General features: G+C 46.1%; 2 protein-coding genes across 9 annotated transcripts in view; both read right to left on the bottom strand.

The window, feature by feature from the left end:
- The window catches only part of Smarca4 (SWI/SNF related, matrix associated, actin dependent regulator of chromatin, subfamily a, member 4), a 63,501-nt gene extending 58,939 nt beyond the window's left edge, over nucleotides 1-4,562 (bottom strand). For 3 of the 8 annotated variants that reach the window (XM_048795096.1, XM_048795097.1, XM_048795098.1), the window contains exons 1-3: nucleotides 4,352-4,560; nucleotides 3,017-3,184; nucleotides 2,885-2,935 (exon numbers count right to left, since the gene is read on the bottom strand). In XM_048795096.1, coding sequence (XP_048651053.1) covers nucleotides 2,885-2,935; nucleotides 3,017-3,184; nucleotides 4,352-4,537 — 405 coding nt within the window. In that variant the 5' untranslated portion in view covers nucleotides 4,538-4,560. Of the gene's footprint in view, nucleotides 1-2,884; nucleotides 2,936-3,016; nucleotides 3,185-4,351 lie in introns of all 8 variants that reach the window. The other 5 variants (XM_048795101.1, XM_048795102.1, XM_048795099.1 and 2 more) reach the window with 3 other exon arrangements.
- A 1,170-nt stretch (nucleotides 4,563-5,732) lies between these two features.
- Nucleotides 5,733-15,399, bottom strand: LOC107144960 (transcription activator BRG1-like). Its single transcript, XM_015488820.2, has 6 exons — nucleotides 15,147-15,399; nucleotides 12,949-13,081; nucleotides 11,591-11,995; nucleotides 11,196-11,294; nucleotides 8,632-8,890; nucleotides 5,733-5,982 (listed from the first exon to the last, which is right to left on the bottom strand). Exons 1-6 carry the CDS (start codon nucleotides 15,366-15,368, stop codon nucleotides 5,748-5,750), a joined length of 1,353 nt encoding a protein of 450 aa, XP_015344306.1. The 5' UTR covers nucleotides 15,369-15,399; the 3' UTR covers nucleotides 5,733-5,747.
- Nucleotides 15,400-15,609: the final 210 nt, after the last annotated feature.

The raw sequence follows: 15,609 nt of genomic DNA, 5'->3' as shown, positions 1-15,609 counted from the left end.
CACAGCAAGCAAACACCCCAACAATGCACCATGGTTTCCCTCCCAGAAGGACTGAGAGGGATGGGAAATGCTCCCTTTGTTCATACCTTTTTTTTTTTTTTAAGTTGTCGATTGACATATTTATTTCTTTATATGTGGTGCTGAGAACTGAACCCAGTGCCACATGCCAGGCAAGTGCTTTACCATTGGGCTACAATTCCAACACATTGTTCATCTTTTTATACATATTTTTTTCCCCAAATGAGCACATGGAATGAGAACGGTGGTAGGTAATTATCACATGGAAAAGACAGGCAAGCAGGGATAGTGACCCCTCTTCAAGTGAGCCACTTCATACTGTTCTGACTTCTACAACCATATTCTAAATAAATAAATAAATCATGTGTGTGAAAAAATGAAACCAGTAAGAATGGAAGAAAGGGCTGGGGTTGTGGCTCAGTGGTAGAGCACTCACCTAGCATGTATGAGGCACTGGGTTTGATCCTCAGCACCACATAAAAATAAAATAAAGATATTTATATTATAACTTATAACTAAAAAATAAATATTAATAAAGAAAAAAAAATAAAGAATGGAGGAAACTACCACTAATGGGGTCATGAGGGAAGAATTCCTCCCAAGTAACTTCTCAACAAAGCATCTAGAACATATCCTCTCAGGCTGAAGGATCATAAGCAAACACTAATGCTAGCTGGGAGACTTCTTCATAGACTACGGGTTAGTATGCTTTATGTGTATCCTAGAACTTAGTAAGTAAGGGTATCATGGCTGATGGTAGCCAGGTTACTGACTTCAGAAATAAGGAAAGGGTGAAGGAAAGAAATAACACTGAGGTAAGGGATTAGGATTGTAGGTATCAGGGTGATGGCATGTGGCAATTAAGTGCACACACATCTATTCCCTGAATCTAGCTGCTGAGAGAACCTAAGAGCCATTACAGCCACCAGCAATAAGCACACCCAAAGCAAGATTTGAATTCTATTTTTCTCTAATAAAATGAACCAGGACTCTAAGAGACTGACTCAGGCAGGGCATGGGCAACGGAAGCAGCTTAGTTGAAGGACGCATACAAAGAATGATAGGGACATATCAAAAGAACACAGGAGCCAATATGAAGGGGATCATACTGGCCCAAATCAAATAATCAAAGTGAGTAATAGTAAAAGATTATAACCCATTAAATCAAACAAGGTATGGAGATGAGGCTCAGGTAAATAACTTGCTGAGCATATGCAAAGCCCCAGATTTGATCCCCGGTGCCCCACCAAAAAAAATAATGATGATGATAATGATGGCGATGAAATCTAAAACATAAAATAAAAATCCATAAAATTATGTACACCAAGGGTTATCAGACTATGGCCCCTAGACCAAATGGGAGAGAAGATGCAGCTTTATTTATGGAGAAAGGCAACTAGTGAATGCACAGAAATGATGGGGTAACTTTCATCACAAAAACCAATGCAGGGCTGAGTGGTGGCTCAGTGATACAGCGCTTGTCTAGCACATGTGAGGCACTGGGTTTGATCCTCAGCACCACATAAAAATGAAATAAATATATTGTGTCCACTTACAACCAAAAAATAAATATTAAAAAAAAAAAAAACAATGCAGCATGAAAAAGTTGGAGAGCTAAAATATATTCACATAGTCTCTAGTACCACAAGGTACTTACTGACTACTGGAAAAGCAAAATAAATTTATAACAGAGGCAGACAGCAAGTGATCAGGGTCAATGTCATCTGTGATATTACAAACCTATGCAACACATTCTCAACATAATGCACAGAGGAGGACAAAGGGTTACTTTTGAGGTCTTCTTGCCAAAAACACATAAGCATCTAGTAACAAGAAAACATCAAACCCAAACTGAGTACCACCAAATGAAATACCAGCCTGTGCTTTTCAGAAAATCAAGGTCATGAAGGTCATAGAAAAAGCGAAGAGAGGTTCAAGATCTAAGCAGACTAATAAGAGATCTCTAGTAAGTGCCATCAGGGGCTTTTTGTTATTGGGAAGGGTGTTGGAGGGATATGGGGGAAATCATAATGCAAAGGTGTGTATGTAAGATGAGACTATCACATCAACATCATAACTACCAGGGTGCAAGGTGGAAGAGAATGACCTTGCCTTTGGGAAGTAACACCAAAATCAGGGAAGTGAAGGGCTGTCAGCATGTACCTTACTCTCAAACTGTTTAGGAAAGAAGACAGGTGAAAACAACAAAGTAAAGAATCTATATACAAATAAGGCAGGACAGGACTTGCACAAAAACGGGGTTTGGTGGGGAGGGGAAATAGGCCTAGCTAGGCACAGTGGTGCACGCCTGTAATCCCTGCAGGAGGATTTCAAGTTTGAGGCCAGCCTCGGCAACTTAGCAAAGCTCTAAGCAACTTAGTGATACTCTGGCTCAAAATAAAAAAAAAAAAAAAAAGGGTTGGGGATATAGCTCAGTGGCAAAGTACCCCTAGATTCAATTCCCAGCACCAAAAAAAAAAAAAAGAAAAAAGGGGAAAAAAGAGGTCTGGAAACAAACACACCCAGTGAGTGGGATGAAAGTGATGTACACACTGGATTCTTATAAATGCTCATTATATATGGCTTTTGTGGTTTACAAAGAAAAGATTTTGGAGACAGGATGCATTTTGGTGACAGAGCACTTGCCTAGCATAAAGCACCGGGTTCAGGAAAAATATAAATTTAGAAAATCAATAATACTTTTAAAAATAAACAAAGACTTCTGGGCTAGGGATAGAGCTCAGTAATATAGCATTTGGAGGCTAACACACACGAACCCTGAATTCCATAACCAGAATTTCTAGAAAATTATACAGACCCACTGCAGGGCTGTTGGCATTTCCATAAGAAATCCCTGCTTCCTCACCTCGCCATCCGGTCCAATTGCAGGTGTCTGCCCTTCAGCATTTTCTGCCTTCTGGAAGTAAAGAGAGACATAGGTGACCCCACAGGCTAAGGCCACCCATACAGACACTCTTCCAGACAGGGCTCAGCGCACCTTCTTTTTCTTTTTCTTCTTTTTCTCCTTGGCAACCTGGGCAGCCTTATGCTGCCGTACCAGCTCTGTGAGGTTGGCCACATACTCGTCTGTCTGCTGCAAAAGGTAGGCCAAGCGCTTGTCCTTCTTCTGGTCGATGAGTTTGCGGTAGCCCTCCTCATCTTCAGCCTAAGAAGTGTGGGATTGTGACACTGGTTTCTAGGACCTGCACATCTGCTGGCCTCCAGCAAACCCAGGGGCAAGAGCCCCACTGGGGGTTTCATTAACCAGCAACCCGCAGAACATTTCAGAGCAGTTGGCTCTGATCCCACCCTGCTTCAAAGGCATCAGCTCCCCCTTCAGTATCTCCTCAACACATACCTAGTGCTAGACCCCAAAGCAGACATGGACCTGCCACAAGCCACTCAGAGAGACCACAACCAAGTCCTGTCCTCCCAGTCTAGAAAACACATCCCAAATCTAAACCCTCTCTAAGCTACATCATTGCCACAAAACCCCACAGCAATCCCCTCTCCTTTCTGAGATCACTTCAACCTGGAGCTGAAGCGTTCCTGGAGCATTCCTTTATGTTCAGAATTAATTTCCAGTCCTAGCAATGGCCTGCAGGTCCCATGGGCCCACATGGCTTGCCCTTGCAAGCTCTTGACCTCACTTCCTGCCCCAATACAGCAACATTTCACAGACACAGGGCCACTTCTTCTATCTTGTACTTGGCTGTCTGCCACTTCTGCCCTCTCTTTCTGGGGGTCCTTCCTGCACATCTCTGCAGGGTCATGCTCACCCTTTGAGCCTCTGTTCTAAGGCCTTCTCATTCCCCTTCTCTGTTCTCTGCACTGTCTTTTCATCATTCCAAACTAGCATATTCATTTCATTCAAAAAACTAACTCTCTCAAGTGCCCATACCACCCAAGAGGGCAGGGACTATGTCCTGTTCCCCAGTGTATCCTCTGTACTCTCAGCAGTGCCTGGAAGAGTGGGCCAGCAATGTCTGCCCAACTAGTGACTCATTCATAAACAGTCAGACACGTTTATTCTGAAGGTAAAGAGTGTGGACTGCATCTTCTGTGGCTCTCACTCAACCTAAGGCAGAGAGCACCAGCTCCTTCTCTCCGGAGACATAGGACAGTCAGTGAACAAGCCCTAAGACCATGTTAGCCACTCTGATGGCCAGAGGGACCAGAAGATCTGAGCCCAGGACTTGCTCCCTCCCAAACCCAAGCCCCAACTCTAATCCAAGCAGCAGAATGCCTAGCATGATCCTGGGTTAACAGGCTGCTGGTACCCGAAACACTCAAAGCACACAAGGGACCAAAAGCAAGAAAACTGAACTCTTACCATGAGCCTCCGCATTCTTTCCTTCTCAATTCGTTCGTTTTCTTTCTTTTGCTCTCGCTCTGTATTGGCATGGTATGTGGCTACTGCCTTAGTGAGTTTCTGGATTTTGCCTGTGACTGATCTGTGATATTCTTTAAAATCCTTGGCATGCTGAAGAATGCTATTGAGGTATTCCTGCAGAGACATGTGCAAAAGAAGACTGAACACTCAACAGAAGTCATCACAATGTCACCCAGAGTCAGACAGGACTCTGTAGGCAGTTCGTTTACAAAAGCTGGGCATGGCCAGGCGCAGTGGAGCACGCCTGTGATCCCAGCATTTCGGGAGGCTGAGATAAGAGGATTGCGAGTTCAAAGCCAACCTCAGCAACAGCAAGGCACTGAGCAACTCAATAAGACCCTGTCTCTAAATAAAATACAAAAAAAGGCTGGGAATATGGCTCAGTGTCTGAGCACCCCTGAGTTCAATTGCTGGTACCAAAAAAAAAAAAAAAACCCTCCTCAAAATAAAAAAATAGAAAGGCCTGGAAATGTAGCTCAGTGATGAACTGCTATTTTATCTTGAAAAAGATAATAAAAATTTCCCCAGCATTGCAAAATAAACAAGAAAAACAGATTGTGTGTAAATTTCATACAAAAGTTTTTAGCTTTTAACTAGCTTTTAATTCATGAATACACAAAAAAGGGAATTGTGTATTCAAATTGCAAATAATAAAAAGTTGGGCTGGGGATGTGGCTCAAGCGGTAGTGCGCTTGCCTGGCATGTGTGCGGCCCGGGTTCGATCCTCAGCACCACATACAAACAAAGATGTTGTATCCGCCAAAAACTAAAAAAAATAAATATTAAAATTCTCTCTCTCTCTCTCTCTGTCTCTCTCTAAAAAAAAAAAAAGTTAACAGTAGGGCTGGGGTTGTGGCTCAGTGGTTGTTTGAGCGCTTGCCCTTGCACACATGAGGCACTGGGTTCGACCCTCAGCATAAATAAATAAATAAATAAATAAATAAATAAATAAATAAATNACCTCTACTGTGCCCACAGTGAAATATATAATTGCCGATCATATACAAGGCAGGCGATGCTGCCTCCCAAAGGATCCTAATTAACTGCCTTATGCACCCATGGGTGGTGCAGGCAAGAGCAGAAGGTGAGCATTCTGCACACCTGGTCAGAGAATCTTCTTGTGCCTCATGTCTCCAGCTGGTCTTTCCACAACACAACACAATTCCTTATGAAACACTGGAGAGTCACTCCACTCTCCTGCTTCTGTGGGCAACTGGAGCTTAGGGAAGGCCCACACTTGCATATTATGTGAGCAGCATTGCCCTACCATGGAACAAGACACAAGGAGAGGGTAAGACAGTGGGTTAATATATGCAGGTTGGCATGGCTGCCTAAACTATACAGGTACTCTGGATGATAGTCCCGCAAGAAGTTTTTGGGGTCTCAGCATGACAGGTGGTGGGAAAGGCCTATTCCTTAGATCCAGGACCACACTGGAACTTACCTGTCTCTGGAAGTTAAGCAGCCTGAGGGCCTTGAGCTCAATGGTCGCTTTGGTTCTCAAATCCCCGGCCAGGGACCCGGGGAGATTTTCAAGTTCCTGAATTCGGTGTGCAATGCGAGCCTGCAGCCTAGGCGCAAAGAAAGGGAAAAAAAGGATAGGTGGTAAGAGGGACTATATTTATAAGAAGCCACCTGGTGCCTGTCTTTAAAGCCAGAGCTTCTGAAGACTCTTATCTCTCAAGACAGACAGACCTGGCTCTGAGACATGAACTTCCTCAAAAAGGATGCCAGCCAAAACATAGAACAGAGAAGGCAGCCAGAAAGTTTCTTAGGACCAGGCCACATAAACCACAAAAATCAAGACACCTACTGGCTGGCTCATGGAACATTAGTAGTGAATTTCTGGCATCAGACTAATCAGAATCTGTCCCTACCCTGGCATGGATGAGACATGGGGCCTCAGAAATCTACTGAGCCAGAAAATGTTCAACATCACTACAATTAGAGAAATGCAAATTAAAACTATATTGAGACTTCATTTTACCCCAGTCAGAATGGCAATTATCAAAAATACAAGTAACAATAAATGTTGGCAAGGATGTAGTGGAAAGGTACAATCATACACTGCTGGTGGGATGGCAAATTGGTACAACCACTCTGAAAAGCAGTATGGAGATTCCTCAGAAAACTTGGAATGAAACCCCCATTTGACCCAGTTATCCTACTCCTCAGCATACACCCAAAGGACTTAAAATCAACACACAATAGTGACACAGCCACATCAATGTTTACAGCAGATCAATTCACAATAGCTAAGCTATGAAACCAACCTTAGTACCATTCAACAGATAAATGCATAAAGAAAATATGGTGCATATACATAATGTATGGCTGGAATACTACTCAGCCATAAAGAAGAATGAAACTAGGGCATTTGCTGGTAAATGGATGGAACTGGAGACTATCATGAAATAAGCCAATCCCCAAAAACCAAAAGCCAAATGTTCTGATATGCAGATGTGGACTCCAATGGCGGTGGGTAGGGGGCGGGTTAACTAGATTGGGGAGTAGGGGCAGATGGGAATGGGAAAAAGAGTAGAATTAATAGGAGATAACTTTTCTATGGTTATATATGTATGCACGAACAGGGCTAGGGTTGTAGCTCAGTGTTAGAGCACTTGCCTAGTGCATGGGAGGTACTGAATTCAATTCTCAGCACTATAAATAAATAAATAAAATAAATGTCCACTGACAACTAAAAATCATATATGTTTTAAAGAAGAGCCAGGCTCAGTGCCACATGTCTGTAATCCCAGCAACTTAGGAGGCTGAGGCAGGAGGATCGCCAATTGAAAGCCAGCCTCAGCAAAAGCGAGGTGCTAAGCAACCCAGTGAGACACTGTCTCTAAATAAAATACAAAATAGAGCCAGGATGTGGCTCAGCGGTCAAGTGCCCCTGAGTTTAATTCCCAGTACCAAAAAAAAAAAAAAAAAAAAACCAATAAGAAAAGAGGCCAGGAGAANCAAAAAAAAAAAAAAAAAAAAATCACAACCAGTATAACTCCACATCATGAACAACTACAAAAATGGAAAGTTGTACTCCATATATTTTCTGCTGTCATGTATTAAAAAAAAATAGTTCCGGGGCTGGGGTTGTGGCTCAGTGGTAGAGCACTTGCCTTGTACTCTGGGTTCAATTCTTAGCATCACATTAAAAAAATAAATAAATAAATAACAAGTGAAATAAAGGTGTTGTGTCCAACTACAACTAAAAAATAAAATTTAAAAAAAAATAATTCCAAGGCTTCTAATCAAATCAAAATAAAAACAAAAATGCGCGCGCGCGCGCGCACACACACACACACACACAGAAATCTATATCTCTTGAGCCAGGCTGGGGTTGTGGCTCAGTGGTAGAGCGCTTGCCTCACAAGTGTGAGACACTGGGTTCAATACTCAGCATCACATAAAAAGAAATAAATAAATAAAGGCATTGGTTGTGTCCATCTACACCTAAAAAATAAACATTTTTAAAAAATAAAAATAAATTTTAAAAAAGGTATCATGTCCATCTACAACTAAAAATATAAGAAATCTGTTGAGCCTATTAACCTCACTGTCCTCATCCATAAACTAAGGACACCCCTGAGAGTAATCTACAGGCTTGATTTGAAGGTTAAATGAAACAATCCTCTTGCTCAGTCTTTCACACACTTATTTACAGAGCACCTACTATGCTGCATCAATCTTTTAGGGTATGGAGTCTCAGCACTAAATGAGACCATCAAGGTTGTTGCTCCCGTGGAGCTTGCAGTCTCATTGGGAAGAAAGGCCAGAAGGGATAAAAAAATAAATAGTAGACTGGGAATATGATTCAGCTGTGACTCAGTGCTTGCCGAAGATGGAAGGCCATAGTTTTCATCCTTAGCACTGGGGAAGAGGAGGGAGAGGGGTAAATCCTGCCACTAATTCCAGAGTGGCTAGTGCTTGGAGGAAAGGCCTGGAGTGAGGGGGACTGGGAAGAGCTTCTATACAAAGGGAGACCTCAATGGCCACATGGGGACAAAAGTGGGAAGCCACTTTTGTGGTCTGAACCTGAGAAATGGATGTAAATCAACTGTAAGGACTTACACTGCTATGTTGAAGGAGGCGCTGCAAAACTGGAAGGCTGGGAGGCTCCTGGGGGAGTTGGGCAAAGCTATCACCACTCCAGTGACTCTCAGGATGGGGAACCACACCTTAGCCAATCAAAGTGGAGCCAGTGGGCTACGTCTCACCTGTATTCCCGCTCCTGCAGGATCTCCACAGGGTCCAGGCCCCTGGGCTTCTGGATGGGGGTGATGCGGCTCTGCTTCTGGTGCAACGGCACCAAGGGTGCGGGCTGGGCTGGCTGCCCTGGGGACTGTGTCTGAGGTGGCATCACAGGTGAGGCAGCAGGTGGGACAGCAGGGGGCGCAGGAGAAGGGCGTCCTGTCGGCTGCGGGGGAATCAGTTTCTGAGGGGTGCTTGTGGGGGCAGCAGCATTCGCCATGGGTCCTGGGGAGAGGAGAGCAGGATGGGGACATGTTGAGCCAGGGACAATTCTTCAGTGAAAATGCAAAGCCTGCCAGGTGGCTTGCCACATGGGAACAGACCAACCTCTCCCCACCTCCTTCCTCTCACCCACCAAAAGCCACCCTGCTTCTCACCCAGGCATCTGCCTCCCTCCTGCTTCGAGGTTCATCTCTCTTCCTGATCTCAACTCCGCTCCCTGACCCCAGTCTTCACTCACCCACATCTTTCTGGCCTCTGGCCTCTAAGGACCCACATTTTCTTGTCTTTCCTCTACAATAGTCCCCCCCTCTCATCAGCAGCTTCTCTTTCTGCTATTTTAGTTACCCTCAGTCAACCACAGTCTGAAATATCATGTGAAAAATTCCAGAAACAAACAACTCATTAATTTAAAATTGTAACCTGTCCTGAGCAGTCACATCACACTGCTTACATCATTTGCCTCCCTCCATCTTATCACCACACATCATCACAAAGAGTGAGGACAATATACCAGTGTTGTTTTTTGCAGCACTGGGGATTGAATCCAGGGTCTCCTGCATGCTAAGAACGTGCTCTAGAATTAAACCATATCCCCAGCCCAAGTATTTTTATTTTTTTATGGCACTGGGGATTGAATTCAAGGGTATTTTACTGTGAGCTCCATCTTTAGTTAATTTGTTTGTTTGTTTATTGGTAACAGGGATTGAATAATAGGGGCACTTAACCACTGAGACACATCCCCAGCCCTTTTTAGGTTTTATTTTTTTTTTATTTATTTATTTTTTAAATATTATTTATTTTTAGTTTTTCGGCAGACACAACATCTTTGTTTGTACGTGGTGCTGAGGATCGAACCTGGGCCGCACGCATGCCAGGCGATGCGCTACCACTTGAGCCACATCCCCAGCCCCCTTTTTAGGTTTTATTTTGAGACAAAATCTCACTAAGTTGCATAGGGCCTCTCTAAGGTGCTGAGGCTGGATTTGAACTTGTGATCCTTCTGCTTCAGCCTCATAAGTCACTGGGATAACAGGTGTGTGCCACTGTGATCAGGTTAATTTTATTTTAGGATCTCACTAAGTTTCCCAGGATGGACTTGAACTTGCCATCCTCCTACCTTAGCCTCTTGAGCCAATGGGGTTACAGGCACACATCATTACACCTAGCTAATAAGATAATTTTAGAGACAAAGACCTTATTCACACCTTTTACTACTGTGTGCTGTTATAATTGTTCCATTTTATTGCTAGCTGTCTCTCATCTCTGTGACTAATTTATAAATTAAACTTTGTCACCAGTATTCATGTTAAGTAAAAAATAACTGAGAGTGGTGTCACAAATTTGTAATCCCAGCTATTTGCGAGGCTGAGACAGGAGGATCACAAGTTCAAGGTCAGCCTCAGCAATTTAGGAAGGCCCTGTCAAAATAGTTAAGTAAATAAGTAAATAAAGGCAAAAAGTAAAAAAAGGCTGGGAGTGTAGGTCAGTGGTAAAGAACCTCTGGGTTCAATCCCCAGTTCCCCAGTACTACAAAAGAAATGGGGAGGGAGGCACCAAGAAAAAAAGAAAAGGATGAGAGATTGGTTTGGGCCTATCCATGGTAGCTAACATCCACTGGGGATCTTGGAACGAATATATCCTCCATGGAAAAGTGGGAACCACTACACTCTACTTCAAAGTGAATTCAATTTTAGTGACTAGTTCTTTGATGAACATCAATACACCTCAGACTCTAAGATGGCCGCAAATGAATCCATCTTACCCACTATATCTATCCCAAACATATATGGACCCTGAAATATAACCAACTTTTACAGACGTGGACATGGAGCCTCAGAGAGCACTGGACCAAGGACACACATAGTCAGTGAGGGTGATAGGACCCTAAACTCTCTTATCATCCTACCTGCCTCCCATAGGGATGTTCTTGGGAAGGAAGACAGATTGAGATGTGCCCTCCAGGAAGGAATTTGCCTGTGGTGCCAGGTGCACCTCTCAGGCCTTTCCCTTGAGTCTCATGGTCGACCCATTCATTGCTCTCCTCTGCTTGTTACTGGTTTAAAGAAACCCCAGGATAACCTTGAACCACAACACAGAAGGGCAACTGTGGAGCAGATCTGAGCCCAAGACTTTGGGAACTGACCAGGGATAGATGAGACCAAGAGGACACCACAGGAAAACATGTGGTTTCTGCTCTGTTCAAGCGAGCGTCCTAAGTATTCTCTCTGATCAGGCTCATCTCAGGGCTTGCAAGCTCCAAGCTCATAATAGAGAGGCAGGACACAGATGAAGAGAGAAGTGATCTTACCTTCAGGCCAGGGTTTGGGAGGCCCTCCAGGGGGCTGACCAGGCATCCCAGGGGGCACACCTGAGGGTCCTGGAGGTGGCATGTTGGGCCCTCCCATACCTACATGCAGGGGGAAACAAACAAAGGAGAATAAAATGTGAACTGTCTTCATACCCACACCTATCCATGAGCATCCTTGGCTTAGGGCACACACCTATCCACAAGCCCTTAGGTGTAGATCTGAAGGGGAGCTGAAAAAATGACATTTATCATGACAACGACCTGGCCACCTGAGCAATCACTTGAGAAGCCCACCAACAACAGAGCTCAGGATCATCTATCATTGCTACCCAGGCTCTGGCCAGTTCACTCTGGACTTCCTCCCCACCCTAGGGACCAGGGATGGTGGGCCTTACCATGAGGCCTGCTGTAATTTGGAGGTGCTGGTCCCGGACCTGGGCCAGGTCCAGGCCCAGGGCCAGGTCCAGGTCCTGTGGCAGACACAGAGGGCGGAGGTAGTGTTGGCATCTGCTGTTGCATCCCAGGCATTGGCCGCTTTCCCTGCACAGCCATTTGCAGGTGGTCAGGAAGAGGTTGTCCCCTGGCCAGCATCTTGTAGGCCATTATCTGAGCTCGAAGCTGGTGCAGCTGGTTCTGGTTAAATGGGGTTGGGCCTCGGTTCTGCTGCCCCAAGGCCTGGGGGTCAGCACCATCTAGTGGGGCCCCTCCTGGCCCAGATGACATTTGGGGACCAGAGGATGGGCCACTGGCTGGAACTGGACTGGAAGCATGCTCAGAGCTGCCCAAGGGTGAGGGGTAACCTGCAAGGAAAGACCAATCCAATGGTCACTTGGCAGCATACATTTGAGATAAAGACAGAGACAGTAAACTGTTCTGTCACACCTATACTGTCTCATCCTCCAAGACATGGAATAGCCCAATGGCTTCATTCTCATGAGCCAAACACAAGGCACCCAGAGGACATATTCTCAACTCATAGCCTTGGCCCAGCAGCCCACATGGTCAAGTGCTTTTGCCCATGTTTCAGTAGAGTACAGATGGTTAATGGTGAAGCTATGAATGAAATCCAGGATCTTTCCAGGCCTGCCCTCCTGCCTGGGCAGAGCAGGGTACACATCTTCAGATCAGCCAGACCCATTCCTCTCACTTCCATTCCTCAGGAGCCTGAGCTTCCTGTCCCTGATGCCTGGAATCGCTCTGCAAGTCATCTCCTATATCATTTCTTTTTTTTTTTTTTTTATTTATTTTTTAATATTTATTCATTTATTTTAAATCTTTGGTGGACACAACATCTTTGTTGGTATGTGGTGCTGAGGATCGAACCCGGGCCGCACGCATGCCAGGCGAGCGCGCTACCACTTGAGCCACATCCCCAGCCCCTCTCCTATATCATTTCTCCATCATCCCCATAAGGAAAAGCCAACTGGCTTGTAAGGCCGAGTCCTGAGCCCTGAGACACTATCTCCACTAAGCTCCCAGATGGCACTGGAGCTCCTAACAAGATCTCCTCTAACACCCAACTCTGCCCACCATGTATGCTCTTCTAGGGCTGCTCCAAAACAAGACGGCCAAAGCAGACCACCACCTGGCCTCAACCAGACACTCTTTATGGCAGGGCCTTCCCTGGAGCTTAACCTCAGGGCCTTCCCTGAGGTCATCACAGAACCCATCTATGGGAACCCTGATAGGAAAAGGGGTATACGGGCTCACTATGTATGACCAACACTAAGCAAGAAGAAATACAGAACAGTACCTTGGGAGTGCTGGTCCATGGGGCTGGGTGGGGGCCCCATCCCTGCGTGGCCCCCTGACCGCATCCCCATTCCTTTCATCTGGTTGTAGCGTGGGTCGTCCGATATGCCCTTCTCATGCATGGACTCCATAGGCTGCAAGTGGCCAACAATAAGGCAGGGTCAACAAGGGGAATAGGAAGAGGCGACACAGCAAAGCATCACTGGGAAGAAGATGGACGACAACAAACATCCACCCAATGCTGCCATAGCATCCACTGAGTCACTAACATGACCAAGGGCTCAGCTCCAAGGCATGGACACGACACCAAGGTAGACACACAAAACAAATGCCACCCAGTGTAGGATGACCAACCGGACAACTGGTGGCCTGGAGGCAAGGAAGCAACTGCACTATGGGGACAAGAGAGGGCAGGAAGATGTTCTAGAGGCAGTCAGCAACCACAGGAGGAAAGGAAAAGACACTAGGTCTTAGGGAGGGAGTGGTTTCATCCAAGACACAAATCTCACTGCTCATTGTGACTGGACAGAACATGAATCTGGGAACCAAGGACCCTCTTCCTTAGGGACTAGAAATCAGACAGACAGACAAGTCTGCCCACAAGGACTATAAAAACACGTCGGACGTCTCCCAAACTCTGCACCTCTTCGGTTACTGGCAGAAAATGAGACTACAGACCTGTTCTAGCCCCCACAGGAGTTAAGGGCAGGTCTTGGCAGAATGATGATGTGTATGTCCCTCCTACACTCAGTAGCAGGTTATTCCTCCAGGGGAACCGCTGGCAAAGGGGATGCCATACAAAATCTTTTTGTGGGCCCCCACTAGGCCTAGGTTAGCACAAGTATTCTCCTTTCTGGGAACTCACAAGTTCACAGCTGACAAAACAAACCTACAACTAACTCAATGTGTGCTGTGCTCAAGGAGAAGAGGGGCCAGGTAAGGGGAAGCTTCATGAGGGACAGGTCAGGCCCTCAGGATGCTGACCAGACCCAAGGTACGGGCCTGTCCCCACCCCTCTTTCCCTGGTTATGGGAGAGACTGAGCTCTGCGCAGTCACAGGCACCCTGTCAGCACAGGACCCTGATCCTAGCAGGGTGTGGAACATATGGCAGGTGTCTGACAAACATACATCAGAGGTGTACAGTGTGTATGTGCCATGCCAGGAGGGCAGAGAAGGAAAGTGGGGGCTGTGCTGGAGAAGGAGCTGGCTTATAAACCAAGAGTGTGAGTGAATGACAGGCCAAAGGGCAAGCGAATGATATGAAGAGCACAGGGCTCCCTACCTTGTTACCAATAGTTTCCAGGATAGAAGGGTCAAGACAGATATTATACATAAGTTGAGAGAAATGTACAGGAGATGGAGAGGGTTGGCAAGGGAATGCCTCAATGTATTGAAGGCCTCAGAAACAGCACAAATGTAGGGCTCAGGGGACGGCATCAGGAGGACTGCAACCCTGATTCCTTATCTATAAAATTTATGTAATAACCACCAGACCTAGTGGGTTTCGGGGTATTCAAGTGGAATAGTAGGGAGGTAAAGAGCCGTCAGTGCCAGGTGGTGGGACCCACTCCTAGACCCACCCCTCCACCTGTATCTATGCAGACCCCGGCTTCCTGAGGGCCCTGAAAGAAATGTCACCATTTCTTACAGATGCTGGTACATACAAGGGGATATTTCCTCCTCCAAGCCCCCTCAATGACAAAAATGGATGTAAAATGACATAAAGGGATGGAAATTAATGTATCCACTTTCCTAGCAAAAGCAGCTCTGATCAGCTCAAGCATAAGTTGTGGGCAGGAATTGAGACACCAGTGCCCTGCTTTGTGAATTCCCCAGGTAGGCAGAGCAGCCAAAAGGAAACCATGTACCTTAAGCCTCCTTTAGTGATTCAGGCGTTTTTCTTTATTGTTGAGTACTGTTCTGAAAGTTCTCATGCAGAATAAGGCGTGCAGGGGATCCAGGGTAGGGCAGCTGCTCCCCACTCCCAGCTCAGGTCAGATTGTGTGCCTGACCCCTCTGTTCCCCACAACGGACCCTGGGGCAGGCATCTGGACCAAAACAGCCACCACTGACAAGGAGGCTTTCCCACTGGCCTTCAGGGGAGGCTCAAGTTCAGAGGCTTCCCACAGCCTAGAGGGAAGGGGTGGGAGTCAGCCAAACTGGCAAGTAAATGATATGAAGAGCACAGAGCTCCCTACCTTGTGCATCTGGTGCATGTTGTCCTGAGGATACCCCCCAGGCCCTTGGGTAGGGATGGGGTGTCCTGCTGAGGGAGGCCCCGGGCTGGGCCCCATCATGCTGTGGGCAGAGCCTGGTGAGGGGCCTGGGCTGGGGCCCAGCATGGCTCCAGGCGAGGGGCCTGGGCCTGGGGAAGGGCCCGGCCGAGGAGTTCCACCCAGTGGTGGGTCTGGAGTGGACATCTTCACGGGAGCTGCAGATGGTGGTCTCCTGCTGAAAAGAAGTCCCAGTCATTCTAGGGGTTGGGGGAATGGGTTAGGCAGGTCAAGGGCAGCAAGGGAGGACTAAAATAGTCATGTCAGAATCATCCATCTAACAGTGCCATTACCCTGACCTGCATCTTTTCTTGATTCCTTTTGGAGAAAGAAATACATCTCAGGCATATAAATCAAATCACAGTCCACCTAGGAAGGGGTGGCACAT

Source organism: Marmota marmota, unplaced genomic scaffold (genome assembly GCF_001458135.2).
Source record: "Marmota marmota marmota unplaced genomic scaffold, marMar, whole genome shotgun sequence".
Lineage (NCBI taxonomy): Eukaryota > Metazoa > Chordata > Mammalia > Rodentia > Sciuridae > Marmota > Marmota marmota.
Note: the sequence above shows the minus strand (reverse complement) of the source record. Positions and strands in the feature narration are given on the sequence as shown.

Bases quoted from the DNA above. Each gene is read 5' to 3' on its own strand.
- LOC107144960 (XM_015488820.2), bottom strand. From the start codon at position 15,368: ATGTCCACTCCAGACCCACCACTGGGTGGAACTCCTCGGCCGGGCCCT. The intron at 11,295-11,590 runs GTAAGGCCCACC...CCCTGCATGTAG, and splicing joins AAATTACAGCAGGCCTCATG to GTATGGGAGGGCCCAACATG. The intron at 5,983-8,631 runs GTGAGACGTAGC...CTTTGCGCCTAG, and splicing joins CTGCAGGAGCGGGAATACAG to GCTGCAGGCTCGCATTGCAC.